General features: G+C 38.4%; 2 protein-coding genes across 17 annotated transcripts in view; one reads left to right on the plus strand and one right to left on the minus strand.

The window, feature by feature from the left end:
- LOC100729717 (zinc finger protein 383) overlaps nucleotides 1-27,164 on the minus strand; it is a 47,458-nt gene that overhangs the window by 14,801 nt on the left and 5,493 nt on the right. For 3 of the 11 annotated variants that reach the window (XM_013149849.3, XM_013149850.3, XM_013149851.3), the window contains exons 3-7: nucleotides 27,029-27,082; nucleotides 26,274-26,452; nucleotides 22,602-22,728; nucleotides 22,257-22,352; nucleotides 18,723-21,245 (exon numbers count right to left, since the gene is read on the minus strand). In XM_013149849.3, the coding sequence (XP_013005303.1) occupies nucleotides 20,050-21,245; nucleotides 22,257-22,352; nucleotides 22,602-22,728; nucleotides 26,274-26,285 (1,431 nt within the window). In that variant the 5' untranslated portion in view covers nucleotides 26,286-26,452; nucleotides 27,029-27,082 and the 3' untranslated portion in view covers nucleotides 18,723-20,049. Of the gene's footprint in view, nucleotides 1-1,657; nucleotides 4,667-18,722; nucleotides 21,246-22,256; nucleotides 22,353-22,601; nucleotides 22,729-26,273; nucleotides 26,453-27,028; nucleotides 27,083-27,164 lie in introns of those variants that run through there. The other 8 variants (XM_063252109.1, XM_013149852.3, XM_063252110.1 and 5 more) reach the window with 4 other exon arrangements.
- LOC101788622 (zinc finger protein 585A) overlaps nucleotides 14,816-27,164 on the plus strand; it is a 47,462-nt gene continuing 35,113 nt past the window's right edge. For 4 of the 6 annotated variants that reach the window (XM_013149839.3, XM_013149840.3, XM_005002537.4 and 1 more), the window contains exon 1: nucleotides 14,817-15,024. The gene's annotated coding sequence lies outside the window, so the exon portion shown is untranslated. Of the gene's footprint in view, nucleotides 15,025-15,599; nucleotides 15,653-27,164 lie in introns of all 6 variants that reach the window. The other 2 variants (XM_023564005.2, XM_063252081.1) reach the window with 2 other exon arrangements.

The raw sequence follows: 27,164 nt of genomic DNA on the forward strand, positions 1-27,164 counted from the left end.
AGCAATATATTTATTTCCCTTGGATTCATCCCTGAAGCAATACCCTGGGTGGTCTCTGGCCTTCAGTCACAGCTTATAGTGCCTGCTAGGGCCCTCTCTATACAGCTCTGTCTCAACTGAGGCCTACACTTTGTAAGGATCCATGCTCTTCTGAGCCCTAGGGATAGCACTATTCTTTGTAGTTTTTCTATACCCTGTTAGTATCTTGTGGACTGGGCTGTGCAGTCCACCTGCTGACTGCAGTTTCTGAAGACAAGATAATACTGCTGCTGCAGGCTGTTGAATCTCACTCAGAGGGTTCAAGGGCAATAAAACTGCTAACCTGAGAGATCAAACAGCTCTCTTAATTAGCAAAATTGACTCCCTTTGTTCTAACTTCGCAAGGCCCTGCTCATTTTCATAGGCTTAAACTCTCCATTGTACCTTCCATTTCCTGCCCTCTGCTCCCAATTTGTGGAAACCAAATAAATACAGTGGTCCAGAGAAGCCCTTGTTTTAGCTCCAAGACAGTTTTGACCTTACTGGACCCACCACAAACCATATTTTTAATTGTCTTTATTTAATTCTTTTTTATAAACTCATCTCTAAAATCAGGAGCCTGATGGATCTCAATAGTATCTCAGAAATAATCCCCTCTAAAAAGAAAGAGAGAAAGAAAGAAAGAACAAAAGAAAGAAAGAAAGAAAGAATCCCCTTTGAGTTTCTTGCTGGAACCCTGATACACATGTTGATTTCTAGCATATGATCACACATCCCTCAAAAGCACTGAAAGGCAACTCTACAACACATCTCTAAAAAATTCATTCTTCTCCTCTCTATATAACTACTTCATCCTGCCTTCTGTTTCTCAAACCACTACCAACTCTCCATTCTGAACTTCCTTATCGTCCTGCCACCCTTATTCTACTGTCTATACCTATATTCACATATTCTGCCTTCTCTCTGTTATTAAGGATAAAACTCTACACTCCTATCTAAGACCTATCCTTCCACTTGTTCACACTAGGCCACTGTTTCCTTTGTCACTAGACTGGATCCTCTTTTTTTTTTTTTTTTTGGTACCGGGGACTGAACTCATGACTTCACGTTTGCCAGACAGGCGCTTATGCCTCAGCTAAATCCCAGGTCCCCTCAACTGGATCCTTCTAATCAGCATAAAAACCAATGCACTCTCTTCTATCTTATAATGAAATACATGAATAAATAAATTGCCTTCCAGGTTCTTACTCTACTATTGTTCCAGTCCTCTACTGCTCTTAATACCAAAATGTTTCTAGAGTGTCTACAACAGTGACATTTGATAGAAATATGTAAGCCATGTATGTAATTTTAAGTTCTTTAATAGTCACATTAAAAAAGAAATAAGTAAAAATAATTTAATGCTATTTTAACTCAATTTATCTAAAATATTATCATTTCAATATGTAATCAATATAAAAATTAGGTATGAGATATCTTACATTCATTTTTATACTGAATCTACAAAAGCAGTATGCATTTTCCAACTATATGGCATATCTCAATTCAGAGCAGTCATATGTGGCTACTGGTTACATTAGTCTAAGTCTAGACTCACCGTCCCCATTCTTTTTGTTGGTCCCAAAGTCTTGAAAATGGAGCTGAAATGTCTGAAAACAAAATAAAAGCATCAGCTTACCTGGGACATATCTTTACAAAGTCCAACAGCCATTCTTCTTTCTTTCTTCAGTTTCTCTTTTGGTGAAGAACAAAAAATGTTGAAAAGAGAGTGAAAGAAGGAACAGTGACATCCTAGTTCTATGTTGCTGGTGTGCGATTCACAGATATAACTACTGCCCTTTATGATCTCCATATCCTGTTAATGCGGAACTTAACCCTGGAACTTATATTAAGGAAACAAATTCCAAATGGAAGAAAATCTATGTCTATCCTGGGGCCAACGAGGCAGTTTATGATCTGGTGCTTGCCTACTCCGACCTCTTTTTCTACCCTTTTCCCTTTTGTTCATTTCTCTCTCTATTATGTGCACTCATCCTTCACGGCTGTAGCTCTTGCTTTTCCTTCTATCTAGAAGGCTCTCCTTCCAAACACCGCCATGTCTCACTCCCTGGATATATTCTTGTCTGTGTTTAGTCATCACTATATCACAGAGAGGTCCCTGAAAATTTTATGTATGGAGATGTCCCTTCTAGTTACTCCCCTTTTCCTTATCCTGAGTTAATTTTCTTCTTAGAATTTATTACCACTGACAGTGTCACACACATTGTGTTTATTCTTTATCTTTCCACATAAGATTTAAGATCCAAGAAAACTAGTACTAGTTTGGTTCGCTGGTGTAATCTAGTACTAGAACAACACAAGAACCACTGAACGTGCTCACAAAATAGCAGATAAATGAGTAAATCTACTCTCTCTCCTGTAATATATCCAGCAGCATGGTGCATGTCGTACATGTTGTTATCTTATACAATTCTCAAAAAATGCAAAGGAAAGTATGCTTATCCTCATTTTACTGGTAAGTAAAATTGAGGTTCAAGAAGTTTCAATAACCAGTTCAAAGTCATAAAAGTCCTAATAAAGTGTGGCTCAAAAATTGCTCTTCCTCCCAGAAGTCACAATATGTGGCTGGAAAACACTCAATGAACTTGATCAATTATTTAACAACACTCAACAAAACCTGTTCTAAATATTCACCAAAACTGAGGTCATCTACTCCTTAAAGAAGGGACAGTAAATACACTTCTGTTGTTGCATAGAAAAGCAGTAGCCTGAGGGAAGCACTGTCAAATTTTCATACTAAACTAAAAAGTTGTGCAGCCTGAAATCAGTTGCTTGTACTCTTAGAGTCAACATTTCTTCATTCTGAAAATGGGGACAATTGTCATTGATCTATATTTTAGGATTCACGACCCATTAATTCGGGGCTAGCCTGAATTACCCAATTTAGTGTCTTGGAAAGTTATTTCTTAGTCCGAGGTAGCTTCAAATTGTCCATTAAAAGCCTCTGCAACCTGAGAGGAGAATCAATGTATTCTTGGCAGCTGGAAGCAGAAGTCTGTCTGTCTGTTTTTCTTTCTTTTTAAAGATAAAACTCTTAGCTGAGTGTGGTGGTGCTGTTTCCTGTAATTCCAGCACTTGGGAGGCTGAGGCAGGAGGATCCTTGCAAATTCGAGACCAACCTGGGCTACAAAGTGAGTTTAAGGCCAGCCTGAAATGCATAGCAAGGCACTGTCTCAAAAGGACAAAAAAAAAAAGTTTGGTCTACAATTGTGCACCACCATACCCAGCTTGCAAGAGAAGTCTTAAGTAACGTCTGAATGAAAGAAATTAAAGTTTGTAGGTTTGTTTATTTGTTCTAATAGCTCTGTTAAAAATATATTTATACATTTGAACTAGACTGTTAGTACCTAAAAGAAGTTGTAATGTTAGATGTGGGTTTTACATAGTGCTAGAGTCAGGTTGACTCTTTACTTCTTTCCTCATCTACATGACCATGGGAATGTTAATCCATCTCTCAGAACCTTCCTTTCCTCACTGTCAAGGCTGCATAAACCTATACATCACCTAGAGAAGTGTCTCTCCTGTTCCAACTTGGATTCATGTTTGGAAATGAAGTGAACATTTTTCTTTACTGAGAATGTAAAAATCAAAAACTTAACTTACTTGGTTCTTCAGAGAAGAGACACACACCTAGACTCTCAGCAGTAAGCGTGGAATATTTGTGACAAGGACAAAGCTAAGATATCAGTGGCCTAAAGGGAGGAAGACTGGGCTTTCAAGTTGGAATTTCTTCTAGAAATAGCCAAGTTGAGCCTGCTTACACTACAATGTCTTTAGACTGTAACTCACAGACTGAAGGATGAGACTCAGATCGAGCTCTCATGTTCCAAAGGTTCCCAGTATAAGATTAGAAACAACCTTCTCCAATATTCTTAGAGCTCAGGGCTTCCATTTTTCTCTCTCACAAAAATAAAAAAAAAATCAAAGCGATTTATTAATTAAAATGAAGAACCCTATATCCAAATAGCTTGAGTTTGGGGCCTGATTCTGTTACTTAATAACTGTGAGATTTGGGACAAGTAATATTAATCTTTCTGTGCTTTACAGTCACAAACTAGATTCTAGACAATCAACCCCATGATCTCACATAAAAAAACACATTCTCACTCAATCACAAAATATGCACAGTCATATAGTCACATTCATAATCTCACACACAGTCTTATTAGCACAAAGCCAGAGGTAATCACACACCACCCACAGTTTTACTTTTTGTCACAATTATTACACTTGTGTAATAACAGGAACAGGTGGCAACAGCCATACAATCACCTGTTGTTACACACACTCCAACACATGTGTGTCTGCAGAGATAGTCAAACAAGTCATACTTACACAAACCCACAATGTCACAGATCCGTACACAGTAATCTCAGGGACAAACCTGCAGGGACAATCACCTAAGGAACACATTTACTTGCATTTTTCCTCTCACAGACAGCCACACATGCATGCACACACATGGTGACACACAAGATAACATTTTGACACAAGTGGAGCCTATCACATACTTTATACACAGTAACATTGTGACACACTCTCACACATACAGCCTCTCTGGCTATGCCAGAGCTGTCCCCACCAGTCTATCCCCAGCGGGCCCGATCCCCCGCCATTGCCTGGGATCGGGCCTAACTCACCTCTCAGTGCTGGGGGGTCTGGAAACCGGCCCCAAAATCTAGACCTGCGACGTCAATGCCCAGAATCCTTAGCGTGGGAGAACTGAAGCTTGCAGGACCGAGCTCAGCGATCTGAACTGGAGACTCAGCAGTCTCCGTCCAGCTCCACAAACTACCAGCCCCAGAGTGCTTCGCGTAGCATTCGTCCATGCCGAACTACATTTCCCAGAAAGCACCTCGTTACCCTCCACTTAGTGCGTGCGGCAGGTGGGTGACACTACAGTCTGTGTGAACTGCGCTTACTTTGTGTTGAGCAGAGTTCTGCGAATTACTGGCTCTGATTCAGTGCTTGAGTGTGATAGTTACACAGCTTTGTGCATACCTCGGTTCTGCACCCTTTGTTCTTGTGCACCAAAAAGAGGATGGTGAATTCAGCCTGACTTCTGATTATTTATTTTGGTACTGAGGGCTGAACCCCAGAACATTCTTACTGAGCTACATCCATAGCCAGTTTTTACTTTTGGGTAGGGTTTTGCCAAGGTGTCCAGGTGGGCTCCTTCTGCCTTAGCCTCCCAGAGTTCTGGGATCACAGGCGTTCGCCACCACACCTGGCTAAGCTTCTGAATTTTAAATCACGCCCTTTGCTCTTGGGGTTTTGGGATGTGCACGCCGAAAATGTAAGATTGTAGCGGGGACTGGCTGTTCCCGGGAGTGGAGGTCATCATCATTTGTCCTTGTTCTTTTCCCAGAAGTCACAGTTGTTCTGACAAAATGTTTTTTCGTTTCTGGGTTTGCTTTTAAGGTTGAATCTGGGAGAAGAGCCTCTGTGTCAGCGTGTGTGTCTGGATGGCTTTCAGTCTGTTCTTCTACACTAATCTCTCACCGTTGGCGAGGTCAGAGTTATTTTAATATTTCTTCTCTGCCACACCCCAAGGTAATTCCAGTCACAGAGCAGTAATTACGTTCCGTTTTTATGATATTGCTTATTAGCACCAAAGCCGTTAGTAAGTTGGTAGCCTGTTGCTCTGGTGCGCCTCTTTCTGTTGGTTCCACCTGTTCTCTTCAATAAGGACACAGAAACCTGCCCGCCATATTTGGGGCGCGCCTGTAGTCCCACCACTCTGGGAGGTGAGGCAGGAGGATCGCAAATTCGAGCCCACACCGAGAAATTTAGCAGTTTAGCGAAACTATCTTTTTTTAAAAAGGGGGGTTGGGGGCTGGGGGTGTAACTCTTGAGGAGAAGGCCCTTTACAAAATCCTAGTAAGGAGGAAGCAAGGAGAAATTTCTTGAGAATCCATTTTTGAAGGACATACTAATCCAACCACCTGCCACAGAGAGCCTTTTAATAACTAAAACCAGAGTCTTAGACGTAGAAATCCGGCTAGTAGGCCTGAAATGATTGTTGTTGGGTGCTTTTGTTTTCAAAGGAAAGAAGTCAGCTGGTTTTGTTTGAAGGCTCTACAATCCTTGAATTGCCTGAGCTGCTCTCAAATCTTCTATCCCCCTGCCTCAGTCTGGCAGAGCACTGGGATTATGGGTGTGTGGCACCATGCCTGACTAAGAAACACTGGTGTGTGCAGCTATCGCTTTGTATGTCAGTATTTGATCATGAGAAGGCTTTTTGTCCCTTATTTCTGGTATCAGACATTTCCGTGGAGTGAGAAATGCCCCCAAATTTAAGTGACTGCACTGCTAAAAGGAATACTGGTAGCACTGTGTTCCGCAGGACCTAGTCAAAGTAGAACCACACAGGCAATTACAGGAAATTTATTACATAGTTTTTAGGGCTAACAGAACAAAAATGGGGAGATCTGTAACTTCAGGAAGCAGGTTACACTTTACAATTTGGAGAACAAAAGGAAGAGAAGAATTAACCAGAGCTGAAGTTCTGAGGTAGGGGCTCAGCCTCATTTTTGGGATTTGCTGCAGAGGGAGCAGAAGGAATCTGCCGAGTCTGCTACTGCAGAAACACTAACAGAATTGGAAAATAGGCAACTCCTGTCTTCTGCCTTTTGCCTCTAGATTGCCCTTAAATGGAAATGAAGGCAAATTATAACAGAAACCAGCTGGCAAGGAGTGTGGGAAATGCCTGCACTAGGGTCCTATTTCCTACTTCACAGAACAGAGAAAGGCATGCTTGAAGCTTACAGATAATGGGAAAATAACCAGTATGATCCTTTGAAAATTTTCTGGAAAATAAAGTAATTCATGTACTTTTCTAAGTATATTTTTCCATTCACAAACTTTTCTTGACAATTTTATTCCTTATAGGTGACAAACATGGTGCATATTTAATAAAGATATGTTAATAATAATAAATCTTATATCTGGTTTATTGTGTAATTGACCCGGCCCGCGGGCCAATCCAGATCCATGGGGCAGTTTCCTGGAGAAGGAACAGGGATTAACACAGACAGGGCAAGAGACAGAGAGATGGAGACAAGTTGAGGAAGTCTGATCAAGTCTCGTTTATTGAGGAAGTGGTCGCAGCTTTTATAGGGCAGGGGCAGGCCAGTGGGACAGGAAGAGGCTACGGGGTGATCTCTGATGGGTCATCATCACGTCCGTGTATGTGATGTGAGTAGGAGAGGATTATGGTTAAGGTAGGTGCACTATGTGCCCATATGAGGGAGAGGCAGGGAGGGCAGTGGGACAGTCGTGCCGCTCCCTATATGTAATTATTTGGATGGATTCATTTTTCATCACTTGGTTGTAATTTTTCTTAAAAGAACATATTTTCTCATGTTTGTGTTATTATCTAATACTTCATGGTGAACCACTGCTTCCACGAGTTCTCAGTATCGGTTACAGGTAAGAATCATGTTGTACAATATTTTTGTCACATACTATGTACCTTTGTTATTTCTTACTTGAAAGAATGAGTTCTTGTCTAATTTGAGAATGAAATAAAATTGAAAATCAAGAAACCAAGAATGATCTCTGGACCTAGTTATTTTAATTGACCATTCATATTCTTCACACTAAAAGTCATAGGCCTTCATAGAGTACAATAAAGCATAATTTTACTTTATTAAGAAACATTAAGTGAATCTATACTGTAATATTAGTGCTAGTAAAGAATATCCCCACACAAGTTTATGAACTTCAAATCTAGGTAAATTAGAGTATTTAAATGTAATAGGTAACTTCTAAGATCAAGGAACTGTGTGACTTCCCTTGTAAATGTTTGGTTTTTGGGGGTTTTTTTGGTGCTGGGGATTGAACTCATGACCTCACATTTGCCAAGCAGTCAGACTGCAGAGCTAGACCCCCAGCCCCAAATGTTGTCTCTTTTGACTTATGGCAAATATTCTTACCCACTTTTTTTCCAGCACTGATGATTAAATCCAAAACCTTCACACTGGGCTACATCCCCAGCTCTTTCCATTTTTTTTTTTTTTAATTTTGAGGTAGTTAAATTGTGAAATTTCCCAGACCAGCCTTAAACTCTAGATCCTCCTGCCTCAGTATCTTGAGTAGCTGGGATTACAGATGTGTGCCACTGAACCAAGCTCTTACCATTTTATAGCTGGGAGAATGGGTAGCAATAATTTAAAAAGTTCAAACAGCCGGCATGTGTCAAGAGTCTACACTATTTTCTTCTCTTTAGCACTCTTGCTCATGATAGTACCTCTTGTCATATCATTTATTAAGCTTAATTTTCCTTTAAAAGCATTTAAAATTTTCCTTTTAAAGCAATGGGCTTTAAAATATTTTGGTACAGTTTCCTTGAATGATTCTCCTGCCTCAGCCTCCAAAAGAAAAGGATTACTTGCAGGCAGCACCACATCATTTCAAATGTATCCCTGTTTATGTTAACATCTAAAGTATTTTATTTACAAGTTTAAATAGTACAAAGATGGAATTTCGAGCATATTTTCAACACTGATATTTTAAAATACAGTAGATTATAGTACACTTTAAAACCTATCCAGTTGAACTGAAATATCATTGCAATTTTATATCTTATCCATTAAATATGTGAGCAATGTCTTCTTGGAGATTGAACTCACAACCTTGCAAACTGAAAGGAAAATATTTTCAGGTTTAAATGGAAAATTCAGTGATTATTATATTCTAAGTCCTTTCAGATGAAGAAAAATTGTACCAGAATGGCAACTCATATCACACAAAAGAGCAAGAAATATGGGTAGACATCAAATACACACATATGCACTGCTAATTATGACTTTCTTTGAAAGTATATGCTTACATCTTTTAACAGTGTATATGTAAATGCTGTATTGTTTTTGTGGTATGAGAAACCAAAGGTATAAATAAGGGCCAAAATGTATAAAAGATATTGTGAAATAGGAAGACAATGTTCAAATGGGAAGGGGGGAGGTAAGAGGGAATGAAAAGAGAAAAACAAGAAAATAAGGGAAAAATGGGAACCAAGCTTTTATAAACAAGGAGAAGAGGGGTGAAAGGAAAGGTAAAGGAAAGGGAAAAAATCAAGTTATATCATGTAAGGTACAAATTCTCCATGATGAATGTGATATATAAATATATAGTACCAATAAACTTAATTAAAAGATTTTAACACTAAATTATTGAACGTAGGATGCATATAGACATAAGTGTGCATGACAACAATAGCACTAAGGAGGAGGGGAATGTAAACATACTCTTGCAAAATTCTTACATTACCTGAAACAAGTAAAAACTAATTAAATTGGTTTAGGGTACAACATTGTAATCTCTAGAAAACACACACACACACACACACACACACAGAGTATTATATTTACTGAAAGAAATTAACATGGAAAACTAAAAAATATTTGGTTAAAACATTATGTCTCCAATACAAAAAGGGCTGGAGGTGTGGTTCAGTGTGAAAGCCCTGGGTTCAATCCCAGTACCTGAAAAAGATAAAATACAGGCTAGAAAAAAAAAACAGATCAGACAGAGAAAATAAAGATCTGGCAAAATATGCAAATAGCAGTCACATATACTAACAGTGAACCCAAGGAAGTCAAAGTTTAAAATACAGCTTCATTTACAATAGCATACAAAACCAGGACAACATGAACACAGATACCCAGGGTTAAATATACCAAAATACATGCAAATCCTGTAGGATAATGTTTTGTATTCTTTTGTGAGATGCTCCTTCAGGCGCAGCCACAACAGAATACAGATGAGACTCAAGGATAAGCAAGTTTATTATACTCACGGGTTCCAGAGAGATAGTATCAAACATTATAAATCTCTAATGTTGAAAAACAGCTCCCTTTGGGCTATGGAGTGGAAAGGTACAGGTTGCAATCTGAAAGGAAAAGGAAGGCTCTAACCGTACAATTAATGCTTTATTTCTTAAGCTAAAGTATTGACATTGATGGATATTGATAGAACTGTGGAGGACCAGCGGCTGCTAAAAGATAAAAAGTATGAAATATAAATGACCTTTATTTTGAGAATGTGGGGAGAGACACCCCCAATCCCCTGGGGCGCAGCATCTCCACCCCGGGGTCAGCGATCTCTCTGTGGAACATGTGGAGTGGGGGCCTATATATAGCTTAGGTTAGGGGTGGTGCCTGAGGGGGCATTAGGGATGCACAGGTAGCCCATTGGCACTAGTTTGGCGCCAGATGTAGATTCCTAGGGGTGGGGGAGATAGAGCCCCTTGGCTTTACTGGCTACAGTGTCCTGTATTTCAGATATAATTATTATGCATATGTTTTAATCATATTTTATAGAGAGCCAGGTGTGGTGGCACACACCTGTTATCCCAGGAGTTGAGAGGCTGAGGCAGTAGCATTGCCATGAATTTAAGGCCAACTTGGGCTACAAAGTGAGTTCAAGGTCAACCTAAACTTCATGGCAAGATCCTGTCTCAAAACAAACCCAAAAAATATTTTACAGAAATTTTATATTGATAAATATTTTACACACGTTTTAAATTATGGGAATTGGAAAGGTAAAAATGATCAGTTAGTTTTAGCATAAGAACAACTAAAAAGTAGCCTGAAGGGTGGTAGTTTAATGTTTTTAAAATTGGGAGGTGAGAAAGAAGATCCTGAATGAGGAAAGACTAAACATTGCAAAGAAAATAAGACAACTGAGGAAGGGAGGCTTCCTGGTGCCAGGAAGAAACATGGAAACCAGGAAAGTCTCTTCCTCAGTCTGCAGGAAAGGCCATCCAGCAGCCTTACAGTAGTAGCTTCCCTGTGCAGGATCCACTGGGCAGGGCTCAACAACCTCCACTCCTCCCAGGTCAAGCCCACGACCACATCCCTGAACACCAGGAAAACCTTCAATGCAAAACACACGCCCACTTATCCCTGACTCCACCTTGACAACAGTTTAGAATGAGAGGAAAGCAGTGGGAAAGATTTCTAGACCAATCTAACACTGTCAATCTGCCATGCTAGCTGCAATGCCCAGGTTGGAGGTGTCACAAAACCAAACAAAGGCCTCTGCATATGAGCAAAGCATAAAGCAAATAGACAAGGAAAAGATAGTGTCCAATGTTTCAAAAATAGTTATTTCTATTCACCTGGTTATATTTTACCTTGTAAATACAAGTCTATGAAAGAATATCATGTACGAAGTTGACTACAGAGGCATTATTTACAACAGTTAAATGTAGGGTATAGGTTAAAGTTCCAAATACTGGGAAATAGAGGATGACTTTATCCTTCAGTGTGCTATTGTGGAAATTCCTTTCAGTGGTAAAAATATTGTTTTTCTTTCATCTTTGAACACTGGTCTTAGTAGCTATGTGGCCTAAAAAAAATTATTATTTTATTAATAAGTTCTGTCAAAATGTACGAACATAGGTTTACGTGTGCATGTCATTTGTATATATTAATTTGAAGCTCAAAGTAAATGAAATCCAAAAATAAACTGGAAGACTAAGTAGGTAGACTGTGCTTTATAGATGACTGAATGTAATCTATTAAAGGCTTTACAGATAGATAATCTTCAGGAAGTTTTTCAACAGAATCAGTGAAAAAATGCTAAAAATAAAGAACAAAATGTGTCTGTCATCCCATTTGCTACAAATTTAATAAAAATTCCAATTTACCTTCTCAGTCAAGGGTCCCTGGCAGGGATACCTAATGTCCTAATGTCCTACTGTTTATTTGCTTAGACTATTTTGTATAATTCAGACGTCCTACATCTGAAAATTCTGCCCAAGCCCTTAAAATAAATGATTCATTATATGCTCCAAGTAACATACTAAAACAAACAATGGAAACTTGTTACTTGATTCTTAAAATTAATTTATTTAAGGTGTGGTGCCTTTATACTCCAAACACTTCATGTATTCGAGTTACTGTTCTTGGAGACAGCTCACCCTAAACAATTTAGTTATTCAAATTTTTTACCCTTTTATTGTTTTCTCCTAGTACTTCCTTTTTAAAGAGCTGTATTAAGGAATATGTTGGTTATGCAGGATACAGTTCAGGGTGAAAGTATGGGTCTTATTGAGATGGGAAGAGATACCACAGGAAAAGTCAACAGACTAAAACATTGACATCCAGCAAATCAAAACGCTTCCTTACCCATGAGTGATTAACATAACAAAGTACACACCAATGAGTCGATATTACCTTGAAAATGTCCTGAATTGGATTTCTTGATATTAACACCCAAGTGAATGAAATGTTTTTGTAAACGAGAAACAGAACTATCAATGTTGCTCTGAAAGTAGCAACATTTATATTTGTACCGGTAGGGAGCAGCTGAAGCTGGAGATTGATCACACCGTCAGGATCAAGGATCAAGGATCAGGATCAAGGATCAAGGATCAAGGATCAAGGTAGAACAACAAGCTCTCCAGACAAACCACCAAGCTCTTAAATTGCTATGCATGCAGATTACCAGGCCACGAAGTGTCATGTTACATTGTCGCTTAACATATAAATAAATGCACTATGGCAGTTGAGCAGTTCCTTTCCTCCCACCCGGAGACAGGGCTACAGGTGACCTCAACTTTCCTTTTCTTTATTTTCTAGTCCTCTGGCAGGTGCCGCCCATTCCACCAGGAGCTTTAACAGCTGCACTGGATGCAACACCTACAAAAGGATTTAAGGATTAAGACTAAATCAAAGTGTCTTTTTCTAAATTCTACTGATTGTTAAAAAGCATGGTGAAGCCAATCTGAAATAATCAAATTAATTCATATGAAAAATGACAGTTAACCAGATCAGTAATTGTGTCTGTGCTCAAAATATATTCATTAATTCAATTATGTCAAACTTATAATAGCATTCTCAAAGGTTAGAAAGCTTCCTCTTAAATCCCTATACTGTACATTATTTCGCTCTATTTCCCACATACTGATGTTGTATCAGTTCTCTTTTAACATCCTTTAAAAACCATCTTAGTCAAAGACAAACTCTTTATTCCTTACCCTGGCATTAAAGAGCCTGTTGGATCTGTCCCAAGATTCAGAGGTGGAAAATCAAATTCCTTCGGTAGGTTATAAAATGAGAAAGCCGCAGAATGTTAGTTTCACAATGGTTTCAACCTCAGGATGAATCAGACTGCAGAAAGTGCAACAAATAGACCCTAAAACCCCTGGCCAAATGATGAAGGACACTGCTTTGGCTCAAATTGCCTGACACCAAAGGGTGATGTAGACTGAAGGAAGATTTCTTTTCAGAAAAGCAGGAAATTCAGAATTTTTGGCAAATTCTCCAATTGCAGATATTGAAAATGCTTTCAAGTGTCAAATTTCTATCAGACCACATCAAATTCCTCCCTGTTCCATATATGGACTGCTAGTCCATATCTTCACCTGTACATATCTAAAAATCAATATTAAATAAGTCCATTGGTCACCATAATCCTTACACAAACGCCCAATGGCCAAGCTTTTGAAATTAACAATACTTACTGTCCTCCTCCCAGTTCCTCAACTTATGGAAATCTTCAGGGACAGCCTAAACTGTCCCTCCTGGGAGTCTTCCTCAACCATTAGACCATTAGCATCTTCGCTGTCCCTACTTTTTATTCACATCACTGGACAATTGAACATGGATGTTTCAGTATTTTTACTGAAACTACTGGACGCATATTGTTCACAATTTACTTCATGAATAACTTAGGGATGGGGAGCTAAAAGGAAGGACTCCATATAAGATGAGCAACTTCCATACGGCCAGGAATGAACTTTGCCAGTAACAAGAAGGTAGCCTCAAGAGCAAGAAAAAGGGATAGAGCTGGGTCTGGTGGCACAGGCCTATAATCCCAACACTCTGGCAGGTTGAGGCAGGAGGAAAACTAGTCCAGCCTGGGCAATTGGACCAGATCCTGTCTCAGAATTTAAACAAAGAAAAAAAAAAAAAAAAAAAAAAGGCTGGAGATGTCCCTCAGTGTAAAGGTCCTTCGTTCAACCCCCAGTACCACCACCACTACCTTACAGAAGAAGAAGAAGAAGAAGAAGAAGAAGAAGAAGAAGAAGAAGAAGAACAACAACAACAACAACAACAACAACAACAAAGAAGGAGAAGGAGAAGAAAAGAAAGAAAGAAGAAAAGAGAAAAGAAAAGAAAGGAAAGGAAAAGAAAAGAAAAAAGAAACATATCCTGTTGACAGTACCTCTTCTTTGGCTCTCAGGAGCCCCATGACCGTTTTCCTGGTCTCCTAAGGACTTTCCCTGCAGAAGGGCAAAGTCGGAGAAGACAGAATTGAGGATGTGAAGAGAAACAGGAGAGCATCAGCACAGAAGCTTCTTCCCTAAGAGCTAAAAAGAAATCTGCTCCTGAGCCCCCATAATTAGAGGTCAGAGATGTCACAGAAATCTTCAGCACACCCTCGTTTCCAACCAGGAATGGGATCAAGCATGACTCAGCACCCTCATGTCCAGGTCCAAACTCTAACCAAGGTGTGAAGCCCTTGTCTCCCCGCCCTCCGCAGTGGAGTGGGGGCTCTCTTTAACACTGGAAGCGTAGCTCTGCGTTAGCCTGTCCCCAAGAGTAAAACGAGAACAGGCAGATGGATGTGCTGACTGACTAGAAGGCATTGACAACACAAGGGGTGCAGACTGCGGTGCCTGAGGTCAGATCTGGGGGAATCAGGTGTAGAAGTGCAGGAAAGACACACACAGAGCGATCAAAAGGGCCAACCCACCCACCAGAAGTGCCCTAGTTGGTCTGCATTATACCGGGAGGGATGACAGAAAGGGGACCGGAAGTGATCGCAGAGGCCTCTGGGAAGTGTAGTCTGGAGGAGAGGCGTGAGTCGTGTGCTTCTGTTCAGCTCGCGGAGTACTGCTGACTTCTGAATCACACAAACCAACCAAGTCCAGGAGCCTCTTGTTAAGATACATAGACCACAAGGTGCACAAGTTTCTCCTCAGAGGGAATACTCAAGGATTCAAATGGTATGCATTGATCTTCAGCGGCACAGGTGAGCTAAACTCATTCTCGCGAGCCTCCGCCGGGGTGCGCCCTAACCACAGAAACCAGGTCCCGTGGGCCGAGGCCTAAACTCAGGGTGTGAGCCCTCAGGCCAAGCCATTCGGCGGGTGGGACAGTAGGTTGATGTTGTGAAGCGACTTTGGGCTTTGGGGCTACACTGGCTCTGCGTTTCCGAGAGTATGAGGATGGGCCGGAACTGACAGAACGCCCAAGAATTTTCTAATCACGCTATTGGTTTGGTCCAAACTCCAGAAATGGGGATAAGGAGACTTTGGTCCTGTGCTCTCATATTTTAGGAGGTGAAATGGCTGAGTTTAGGGCAAATAACAAAAGATGCCACTGATGATGGTGGTGGTGGAGGTTTTCGGTGGTTTACAGTGCACATTGGAGAACAGATAAAGCTTGGAGGGAACTTCCCTTGCGGTGGGTTGTGGTGGTGGTAGGAAGAGTGAAGAGAAGACACAATTCTGGATTTTGTTCATCTTGGAGTTTTTGCATTATTTTTTAAATTTTATTTTAAAGGTAGTATTTATCTTAGTAACTGAGTTTTGTTTTGATTTTTAGGTTTTCTGGTGCCCCCTTAAATATCGTACCCATAGTCTCAACCCTGATGAAAGGTATGAATAGATCTGATCTGTTATATGAATCTTAGTGGTACCCATAGGTAGGAGGTAGGGACTTGGCTTCTGAGCTTTAAATAGCCGGGAAGAGTGCTTTAGGAGTTTTCCTAAGTTGTTGAATGGTTAACAGTTTTTATCTTTTCCTTTCCTGACTTCCTAAATATTTATAATTTCCTGGTAACTGTTCCTTCCAAAGCCACCCCAGGGCACCCTCAAGACCTTATTATGATGCAAATTCTCAAAGATGAATATTTTGTGTGTGTTTGGTAGGAATTGAACCCATGGCCTCCCATGTGCTAAGCTTGCACTCTACCACTGAGTAGTAACTCCAGCTGCTATGTTGGCATTTAAAGTTAAAAAAAAAAACCAAAAAACTAAAACTTTCAGGTTTTTCCACACAAAAAGAACTATATATGCACACACGTATCATTTTTACTGCTGTGCAACTGCTAAACTATGCAGTTCTTACCAAAGACTAAAAGTGACTAGAACATTGTCTATACTTTTATATTCGACAAAATTAGAAAAAATACAATTCCAGAACACTCAATGATTACTGCTTACTACTTTCAACGGACAAATAATTTACAGATATTAGTTGGCTTTATTTTTGATTCCAGAGTTGGATGACACTTTATAAAAATTAAATATTCCAGTGAGCCAAGGAGGGTTGGTTTTATAGACAAAAGAATGGGCTGAAGAAAGTAAACAAGAAAGGAAAACAGGATAATCATATCAAAATTACTATTCTTGAAAAAGAAGGGATAGGGAGAGAAGGAGGACAAAGAAAAATAACTAATTAACATCAGGTTACTTCTCAGGGTATTTTGTTTTTGCTTTTGTAAGGATTAAAGGAAAAGAAACTCCATTGTTATACCGACAAACTAGTCTGTTTGGAAAATTTGGTGCTCTCTCTCAATTTCTCAGAAGACAAGATAAAAAGCGCTTTTTACTTGGTAATATGGAACTTTAACATAAGTAACTCCCTGTCAGTACTTACTGTACTATCAGGAGCTAGCACAGGAGCTTAGTCCAAAACAATGGCCTCTTCTAAATTTTAATGAATATTCCTTATACCAAAAAAAGAGAACAAGCAGCGGTAGCTGCAGCAATGTAGCATCTGCCTGGTTTCTCATGCAGTGTGTGCTCCTAGCCCTGCCGTAATATGAGGAAGCCCATGCCAGAGAGTCCACTTGTAGGTCTTTTGGCTGACAGCATCATACAACAGGAATGAGTCAATAGGCTTTGAGATGACTCCAGCCCTATTGAAAAGGATAGTTTTTATTTTGCCAAGGGTTTTCATGTTATTATGGGAATAAAACTGCTTTATATTCCCCTGAATTCTTTTTATAAAAAGTATTGATTTTGTTCACATATTTTAGAAATGCAATTGTTTTTCACTTTTTGGAATACTGCAGCTGAAACCCAGAGCCTCTGCACTGAGCTGCATCCCTAGCTCCTTTAGTTTTTAATTTGAGACAGGTTCTGGCTAAATTGCTCAGCCTTCCAGAGTGCTAAGATTACAGGCCTATGTTGCCATAACTGGCTACAAGCATACCATTTTTTTTTTTTTTTGTCTTTTTGCTTTTTATCGGTACCAGGGATCGAACTCACGACTGCCTGCTTGCAAGGCAGGCACTTATGCCGCTGAGCTAAATCCCCAGCCCCAAGCATACCATTTTAAAAGATTTTTACTTGAATATATCACCACAGTAGTCACCCTTTAAAGTGTTTAGTTTAAACCAGGCATAGTGGTACACACATGTAATCTCATCATTTGGGAGGCTGAGACGGGAGGATTGCTGGGAGTTCAACGCCAGCATAAGCTACAAGGTGAAACCCTGCCTCAAAAAAAAAAAAAAAAAAAGTTTAGGTTAGTGAACTTCAACATATTGATAAAATTACATGACCTACATCACTGATTCCATAGCATATTTTTTTTGAGATAGGTCTTGCTTTGTAGTGTGAACTGGCCTCCAATTTATGGCAGTCCTCCTGCGTTAAGCCTCCTGAGTGCTGGGATTATAGGTATGTGCCACCACACTTGGCTTATACATTTTTATCAAACAAAAAAGCAATAGTTCTTCAGTTGAAATATAGTCACTTCAATTCTCAATGTCTTATCCAGAATAAACATTGTCTTTTTCTTAGCTCTTTAGATTCTATATTGATTTTATCAGTGCTTTTTATAATATCTTAATCTGCATGAGTATTGGATTTAAAAACTTGTGGGTTTTTTAATTTTTATTTTTTGGTACTGGGGGCTGAGCACAGAGCCTCCACACTGAGCTACATCCCTAGCTACACCCCTAGCTACACCCAGTTTTGATGCAAATCATGATCCTCCTGCGTCAGTCTCCCAGAATGCTGAAATTACAGGTGTGTACTACTGCATATGCTAACAATATAACTTTCAATGCCACTCACAGACTTTTTAGTTCTGCTGTGTTTCATTCACATTTGAATATGTGTATAAAGATTTTTTTCCTTGATCCATGGAAGAAGGAATATTAAATTAATATTCAGATAGTTCATGATTCCCTTATTGTTACTATTTATTCCATTCTGGCAAAGCAATGTGACCTGTGTGCTTTTTTCTTGTTTGGAAAAATTAGGAAAAATGTCACCTCTTTCTGGTTTTTTTTTTTTTTTTTTGTATGTTTTGTTTTGAGACGCTGGCTTGCTTTGTAGTTCATACTGTCCCTGGAGCTCATGACCATCTCCCTGCCGGTCTCCTGAATGCTGGGATTACAGGTGTGCGCCATCATCCCCACTACTTCAGCTACTTGTTGTTTTGACAGCTGTGCTTTCAATTATGTATCATTCTGTCCTTAAAGTTTCAGATTTGCATTCATTGTACAGCATGAAAGATGAAGTCTGAATAAACACAACCCATATAAATTTTTGCCTTGTTAAATTCCATGCTGCATAACAAGTGTTGGAGAAAAGGTTTTCCTTCTTATAGTTATTACAATTGTTTCTCTTTTTCTATTATGAACTCTCTGACTTTGAAGATAAACAACATGATTAAAATATTTTCCTCAAATCATAATGAAGATAATGGTAATTATATCAATAGAGAAAAACTTTTATTAAACATATACCATCTGATAAGAATATGTGAAAGTACCCTACATTTATTAATCCATGAGTTTCTCACAGCAAACCAATGTATACATGATTGTATATATTTATACATAAGAAATAAAATACCACTAACGTATATAAGAAAAAAATTTAAATATCTGGAAAAATAAACACCACTTTCATAACATTAACTACCTTCCTAATATGCTTTAGACTTAGAGTTAATGAAAAGGAACAAAATTGTTTGTAAGGAGAAAACATGGGTAACTGTAGAAATTAAAATAAATGTTTTAAAAGAAAAAAATCCAAAAATCCAGAGATAAATTTTGGGTCTTATGAGTGAGGACAACTTATATAAATACAAAAATGTAGAGTCAACCATAACATGAATAATTACCATTTTAAAAAGTTGTTAAGTATGTTATTAAAAATACAATCTGTATTTATTGAAATGGCAACCATGACTTTTGGCATTATAAAAGGATGTGAAACGTACATATCAAAATACATTTCCTTACAAATGAAGAGTTTAGGGGCTGGGGATTTAGCTCAGCAGCATAAGCACCTGCCTTGCAAGCCGGTGGTTGAGAGTTCGATCCCTGGTACCGCGAAAAAAAAAATCAAGCAAAAATGAAGAGTTTAGCAAAATTTGTACTATGAAATTGAGAGTGGTCATCAATAGTACAGTTACAATTAATTTTTTAAGTTTTAGTTTCTGGATTTCTATTTTCATTGATAAAAATAAAAAACTAGTGAAATGAAACAAAAGGATTAATACTGACTTCAAAAACAAAATTGTAATTCCAAAAGAATTTAAAATTATCAAAAATCACACAAAATGGTGTAATACTGGGCCAAGCACAAATATACAGGTCAGAAAACCATCTTAAAAATAACCAAAGGCAAACAAGAATATAATGTGTCCCCAAACAATGGGAAAATAGTTATTGAATAACTTGCATTGATACCATATGTATGTATATATATATATATATATATATATTTTTTTTTTTTTTAAACAAAGGGTCTTGCTATATAGTTCAGCCAGGCCTTTAACTTACTTTGTAGCCCAGGTTGGCCTTGAACTCATGGTGGTCCTCCTGCCTCAGCCTACCAAGTGGTAGTATTACAGGCATGTGCCATCCTGTCTGATATTAATCTATACTCTGAATGCATAGCCTACAGTGAAATGCATTTGGACTGAAAACTTAAATATAAGATAAACAATACATAGTGGGAAGGCTGTAATTATCAAATATCAATTTCCCTCTAAAATGTTAAGAGTGTGACAAGAGCTATAATTTTTATTATTCATTAGAATGAGTTCCCTGATGGCGAATGAGATCTGAGCCACTACTAAATGCCTTCCCACATTCCTTACAGTTATGGGGCTTTTCCCCCTTATGAATTCTCAAGTGTCGAGTAAGGTTTGAGCATTTATTAAAGGCCTTTCCACATTCATTACATTCATATGGTTTTTCATCTCTATGGATTCTCTGATGTTGAAAAAGTTGTGAGTTCTGAGTAAAGGCCTTCCCACATTCAAGACATTCAAAAGGTTTCTCACCAGCATGGATTCTTTGATGTTGACGAAGTTGTGAGCTCTGAGTAAAAGCCTTCCCACATTCTTTACAATTATAGGGTTTCTCACCAGTGTGAATTCGCTGATGATTAATAAGTGCTGAGCCATTACTGAAGGCTTTTCCACATTCCTTGCATTCATAGGGTTTCTCACCAGTGTGGATTCTCTGATGCTGAACTAGCTTTGAGCTCTGAGTAAAGGCTTTGCCACAATCCTTACATTCATAGGGTTTTTCACCTGTGTGAATTCTCACATGCTGAAAGAGCTGTGAGCTTTTAGTAAAGGCTTTCCCACATACTTTACATTCGTATGGTTTTTCACCAGTGTGAATGCGTTGGTGGTCAATGAGATTTGAGCAATAACCAAAGGCTTTCCCACATTCTTTACATTCATAGGGTTTCTTACCAGTATGGATTCTTTGATGTTGAGAAAGGTATGAGCTATAACTAAAGGCCTTTCCACATTCTTTACATTCGAAGGGTTTTTCACCAGTATGGATTTTTAGATGCCGAGTAACATGTGAACCACAACTAAAAAATTTCCCACACTCTTTACATTCATGAGATTTTTCACCAATGTGAATTCTCTGATGTTGAATAAATTGTGAGCTCTGACTAAAGGCTTTTCCACATTTTTTACACTCATAGGGTTTCTCTTCATTATTAATTATCTGATCCAGAGAAAGGAATGTCTGTTGCATAAATGTGGGCATATATTCATGAGCAAATATTTCTTGGTTTAAATGAACATTTGGGTATCCCAATTGTTTTGTAAAGTGACTTCTATATTCCAAAACATCTCTAAAACTGGAGCATTCAAGGCCGTGCTTCATAAGACCCATCATTTCCCTCTGACATGATTCTATTTCATAAACCTCCTTCTTGAGAGATAATAACTTGCTTTCACACATGGATTCCAAATCTGAAAAGAAAAGAAAGTCATAAATACTCTTTTTCCATCCTATTTGTGAAAAGTTAAACTTTTATGGTAGATATGGAAAAAATTAAAGTGACAACAATATCTAGTAGGTATATAACATATACAGTTATCAGGGATACTTGTTTACTCTGAAAAATGGGCAAGGTACAATGCAACAAACAGAAGGGGGAAGACTATGGAAATAAATTACCATAACAATTCTCAAATACAGATGTGGATATGAGATCTGGAAAGGTCGAACTAAACTGTGCATTTCTTTTAATGGTCTCTGTGTAGCTTCTTTTTGCCAGTTTATTTATTTTTCTTTGACAAGGCCTTATCTCGAGAGTGAGCACCTGCTGGCTTAGGAGGAGCCTTATTCATGGCTAGCTTAAGAATTAGTAAAGGATGTGTGTGTATGTTTTGTTGTAATATAGTGATCTTAGAAGAAATATACATACATATATATATGAATATAGGTATATTTTTATACATAGAATAAGAGCCTCCTCTAAACTTAGGTAGCCCCTCTCCCCCACTTTGTCTTCCCTGCATTCAACTGAAGCTAGGGAGAGATGCTTATTTTAGCTTCTTGGTTTCTTTATGTAAGTTTAAATATAAAAGAGGAAGAGATATTACAAATCTAAAATATGGATAAAAAAGTTTAAAGGGAAAGTGAAAGGCACTTTCCAACTTGGAAATTAAGAGGTGTTCCAGCACTTGGGAGGCTGAGGCAAGAGGATCATTGTAAGTTTGAGACCAGCCTGGACTACAAAGTGAGCTAAAGGCCAGCTGAACTGCATAACAAGACACTGTCTCAAAAGGAATAAAAAAAAAAAGGAGAGAAGGACAAAAGTAGGAGAAATAATAGTGAGCAGAGAGATAAAACAGGGTATTTCATGGTAAAAGGATTTTAGTTTTCTAAGTCCATCTCAAAGGTATTGTTTCCTTATTGACATTTTTTATTATTATTATTATTTTTTATCACTGCTCTGTCTGGTGACTTCCACTTACCTAAACACAGGCCTCTTGTAAGCTCTCTGCCAATCATCCAGGGCTCTTTCCCTTGTTCCAATAGGGAGATCACTTGAGGCTTAGGAATGTAAAGTCCTGCTCATGAGAAAAGATATGGAACACAGTTATGATGTATGGAAATCAGATCCAGTCAAGGAAGAAATCCCACTACAAAAACAGCCAAAGCTGAAGATAAAGCTTCAGCCATAGCACATTAGAGTTGCCTTTTTTTTCACGTTTTCTTTTCATTTTAGCTGAAACCATTTATCTGAGACTAAGGAGTAGAAATTCAGCTAGAAGCAGAGATTCCAGAAGACGATGAATTATTGGTATAGTTGCCCCTACCCAGGGAGATGAGGTTTCTGTAGTTCTCCAACATCACATCTCTGTATAAGTCCCTCTGAGCAGAGTCCAGGCATTCCCACTCCTCTTGAGAGAAGTCTATGGACACATCACTGAATATCACTGATCCCTGAAAACAGTAAACACATGTGCTTGCTGTGAAATGATAGAAATACTTTAGAAACTGTTGTGCTTACAGCTGGGAGTGGTGGCATGTGCTTGTAATCCCAGGTACTTGGGAGGTTAGGGTGGAAAGACTATTCATACTCATGAGTTCTAGATGAGCCTGGGCAGTACTAGACCCCAATTCATGCATATGCCCCCAAAAGACACTATATCCAAAATGAGACTATTGTGCTTGTTTCATGGGGTAAAGCAACTGAGTGTATTGTTCACCACTGAGAACCAGTATTTTGGATGTTTTAAATTGTTTTTCTTTTTGTATTTTATGTAAAAAAGGTAAAACAAAATTTTATAACAAAATAATAGGACAGTAACAATAGTTAACACATTACATATGTTATCTTTAAAGTAGTTGCTCAGGGCCAGGGATATGGCTCAGTGGCACAGTGCCTGCCAGGCAAGCATGAAGTCCTGAGTTCAATTCCCCATACTAAAAACAAAACGAAACAGTAGTTGCTCAGGGGAGAACCAGTATCTGGATGTCAAAAACAGATGCAAGAGTACTGAGTTAATTTTATATTAAACAAATTCCTAACTCTGCCCACTGAATCTGCCTAGAAATAATGACTCACCCAGGAGTAGCACACAGCACCCCATCAGAGTTTTCTAGGTACCATTTTCAAATAAAAGAAACCAAAGTTCTTTGGGGAAAGAGCTAGTTTTTAGAGGTAAGCCAGAAATGCTCAGGATGAGTTTCAATACCTTCTTAAACTGAAAGGCAAGAACATATCAAAAACTTATTAGGATAATGTGGAAAAGACTCAGAAGCCAAGTTTAAGACATTTCCCTTGGCCAAAAGTGGTATGTTTACCAAATTATAAGGATAATAATTATAATGGACTGATTCTACTAAAAGGTTTAATCTGTAAGCTTACAATATTAGTGAAAAAATATTTGTTACTTTTAGAGGATTCTAAGAAGCCAACTCATTATTTTGAAAACTGGTAAAAATGAGAAAGAACCACTTTCCTATTCATACTATCCTTCAGGGTAACTGAAGAGTTGATAGTTTCCCTTTGTAGATAGAATGCTGACCTAGTTCATGAAAAAAAGAATGAGGCCCAAGTGTGGTGGCATTTGTCTGTAATCCTAGCACTTGGGAGGCAGGAGCAAGAGGAGCCTACAAATCTGAGGCCAGTATGGGCTACATAATGTGTTCAAGGCCACCCTGGACTACATGGTAAGACTCTGTCTCAAAAAAAATGAAATAATCCACCCCCCGCCCCAAAATAACAAAATTAAAATATCAGTTTGCAGTAATCTAACAATAATTATCAATGGCTGCTAAATCTCAAAAAAGAAATAGAACCAGATATAATTTACTCCTGATAGAATTACACACCACTGACCTATGAAATGTTCTTTAAAAAATTCCAATGGAATCTGACCAAGCTTCTGCATATAACTACCAGTTTTCAGGAGACACTTAAATGAGACCAAAGAGATATAATAAGCAAAATTCAGGCAGTGGACAAATTAAATTAACTTCTTTTCCACCAAAACGACTGCACAGAAAAAACAGAAAGAGTAGCTACCAAATTAGAGCTCAACAGATGTAAAAACAGTAAGTTGCACTGAAGAGTCCTGATCTAAATTAAAATTCAAACAAATGCTTAAGAGTCAGTTCTGAAAATTTGAACATGATGAGTTTAATTGTTATGTTTTCAAAAAATTATCTTTTGGAGGCACATGCAAATTTTTTCTTTACAGTACTTTAAAATAATCCAGAATCAGATTATTTTAATTTAGAGTAAAGGCAGAGAAATATACATGGAGCACAAAAGGTGAAATAAAATTAAGTCTAAATTGATAGTTATTACAGTTGATGGTTTGTAGTGTATCATAAGACTACTTTTATATGTCCAAACTTTTCCATAATAAAGTTTTTTTAAAGAGATGGTAGAGAATAGTTGCAATAAATTATCTATGAGATTCTAACACATGTATAACATTCCTTTAAGCAGAATTGTGACAGAACTCTATTATGTGGAAAGGAAATAGAGTGTGTGGTTTAGTAAATCTAAATGCACGTGTACCCTGCAAGGAAATAACCAAAAAATGTCTAAAATTGGCTGGCTAAGAAACAGCAATATAGGAATATTAATTAGAAATATGGAATAAATTCCCTTAGAATCAGCTAAAAGAAATGCGTGTCTGCCTTTACAGAGTAGGAAAAGTGGTGTTGGTGAGGGACTTACTCTTTTTTTTTTTGGTACTGGGGATTGAACTCACTACCTCTTGCTTGCCAGGCAGGTTCCTCCGGTCCTGAGCTAAATCCCCAGTGAGGGACTTACTCTTAATGTTCCTTAAATTTGTAATATGTAAAAGCTGACAAATACATTTTAAAATAGCGGTATTTCTGAAAGAATATACAATGTAAGCTTCACATAACCTCGAGTTCAACTCTTGTGACCTACTGACACAAGAATTATTTCCTATTAATACAAATTATTTTTCTGGTGATAAAGTTTGCTACAATATAGGTATTAGTGTACAAGATTACAAGGTTTTTCTGAGCTCTGACGGTATAGTTTCAACTACTTAGGCACTGGCCAAACTTACTGTAATTATCTATATCCCTATTTTTGTTGATGAGATAAAGAAAACTGATAACTGACATAGAAGTTTTTCATAACCCCTACTTGCTATTCAACTTCAGTTTGGGCATCTATCATGAATGTTGCTATAGTTTGGAATTTAAATGTTCCCCAAAGGCCTATGTGTTAAAATTAAGGCTTAGACTCCAGCTTGGTGCTACTGGGAAACTTTCTTTTCTTTCCTTCCTGCCTTCCCTCCCTGTCTGTCTCTCTGTCTCACTGTCTCTGTTACTCTGTCTCTGTCTTTCTGTCTCTCTGTGTCTATGCATCTGTCTCTCTGCCTCCCTCCCTCCCTGCTTCTCTCTCTTTCTCTCTCTCAGTACCAGAGATTGAATCGAGGGTCTTCACACCTTTACACTGAACTGTGTCTCCAGCCCTTTGCTCTGTTTATGATAGGGTCTTGTTAAGTCACTGAATTGCCCACATGGGCTTGAAATATGCCTGCCTTAGCCTCCCAAAGTGCTGGGATGAAGGCATGTACCGCTGTGGCCAGACTACTGGGAAACTTTTACAAAAAGTGGGTCCTAGTGGGAGCCTTCCGGTCATTAAGGACATGTTCTCACAGGAAATGTGGGGACCTCAGCCCCTTCCTGCTCCTCTCTTTTGCTTCCCTGCCATGAGGTGAAGAGATTTTCCCTATCCATGATTCCTACCATAATGTGCTGCTTTGCCTTTGGCTCAGAAACAACAGGGCCTACTAAGGACTGAAGCTACCAAAACTATGAGCCAAAATAAATGTTTTCTTTATTTGATTATCTCAGGTGTTATAATATCAGAAATCTAACACAAGTGCTAACCAGAGTCTCAGAGATTTGTGTCAGCCACTGATTCCATGATTCCCAAAACCACATAAACCAAGAGATATTTCAACAATCTGACATTTGGAGCTACTAACACCATCATCCATTCTTAGAGGATACTAGTCTGTAGACATGATCTTGGCTTTTCCATGTTTTGTTCTCAGCTAAGCAACTCGCACTTGCACCTCATTCAATCACAGCTCAGAGAGAACAACTTCGTTCCATAAATCTACTCTTGATTCCCTAAGTGGATACATTTCCTCCTCATCAGTCCCTGGAAGAGGACAGAGAAAAGAAATATTCAGTTATTTACTGAATGAAAATATTGGGCTGGGGATTTAGCTCAGTGGCATAAGTGCCTGCCTCACAAGTGCGAAGTCACAAGTTCAATCCCCTGGTACAAAAAAAAATTTATATATTTGTTGAAAAAAGAAAAAGAAAAAAGGAGGTGCTCTGAGGGATAGCATAGGATTATTTAGCTAGTATGAGAGGAAATGGAGACCAGGAGACTGAAGAGGGGCTCTGTTTGCCAAAAATGTCAGGATAAGGAAAACAAATACTCAAAAGATTTTCATTTTTATTGTTTTGTTTTTAAGACAGGGTTTCCCTCTATTGCATAGGCTAACCTTGAACTCATTATTGTACTTCAGCTTTCCAAGTAGCTGGAATTTCAGGCATGCACGACCATACCTAGTTCACATTTTTTTTTTTTTTTTTTGTACAAAGAATCAAAGCAGGACCTCACGCTTGCCAGGCAGATGCTATGCAGCTGGAGCTATGTCCCTGGTCCTACATATATTTTTTTTTAAAGAACTAAAAGTCAGAAGGATTAGAAAAAGCATCAGTTCACCTCAACCATGGCTTTTGGTACTGCAGGAGGTGATCAGTCCTCAGGGATGTTCTCCTGGAAAAAAAAAATAGTGTAAATACCACTACCTTTTCAATGCTAGAAAATCTGCATTTTAACTACACAGCAAGATAGATCT

This window comes from Cavia porcellus, unplaced genomic scaffold, assembly GCF_034190915.1.
Source record: "Cavia porcellus strain 051 isolate PalLab524CR breed Dunkin Hartley unplaced genomic scaffold, mCavPor4.1 scaffold_7, whole genome shotgun sequence".
NCBI classification, from domain to species: Eukaryota; Metazoa; Chordata; class Mammalia; order Rodentia; family Caviidae; genus Cavia; species Cavia porcellus.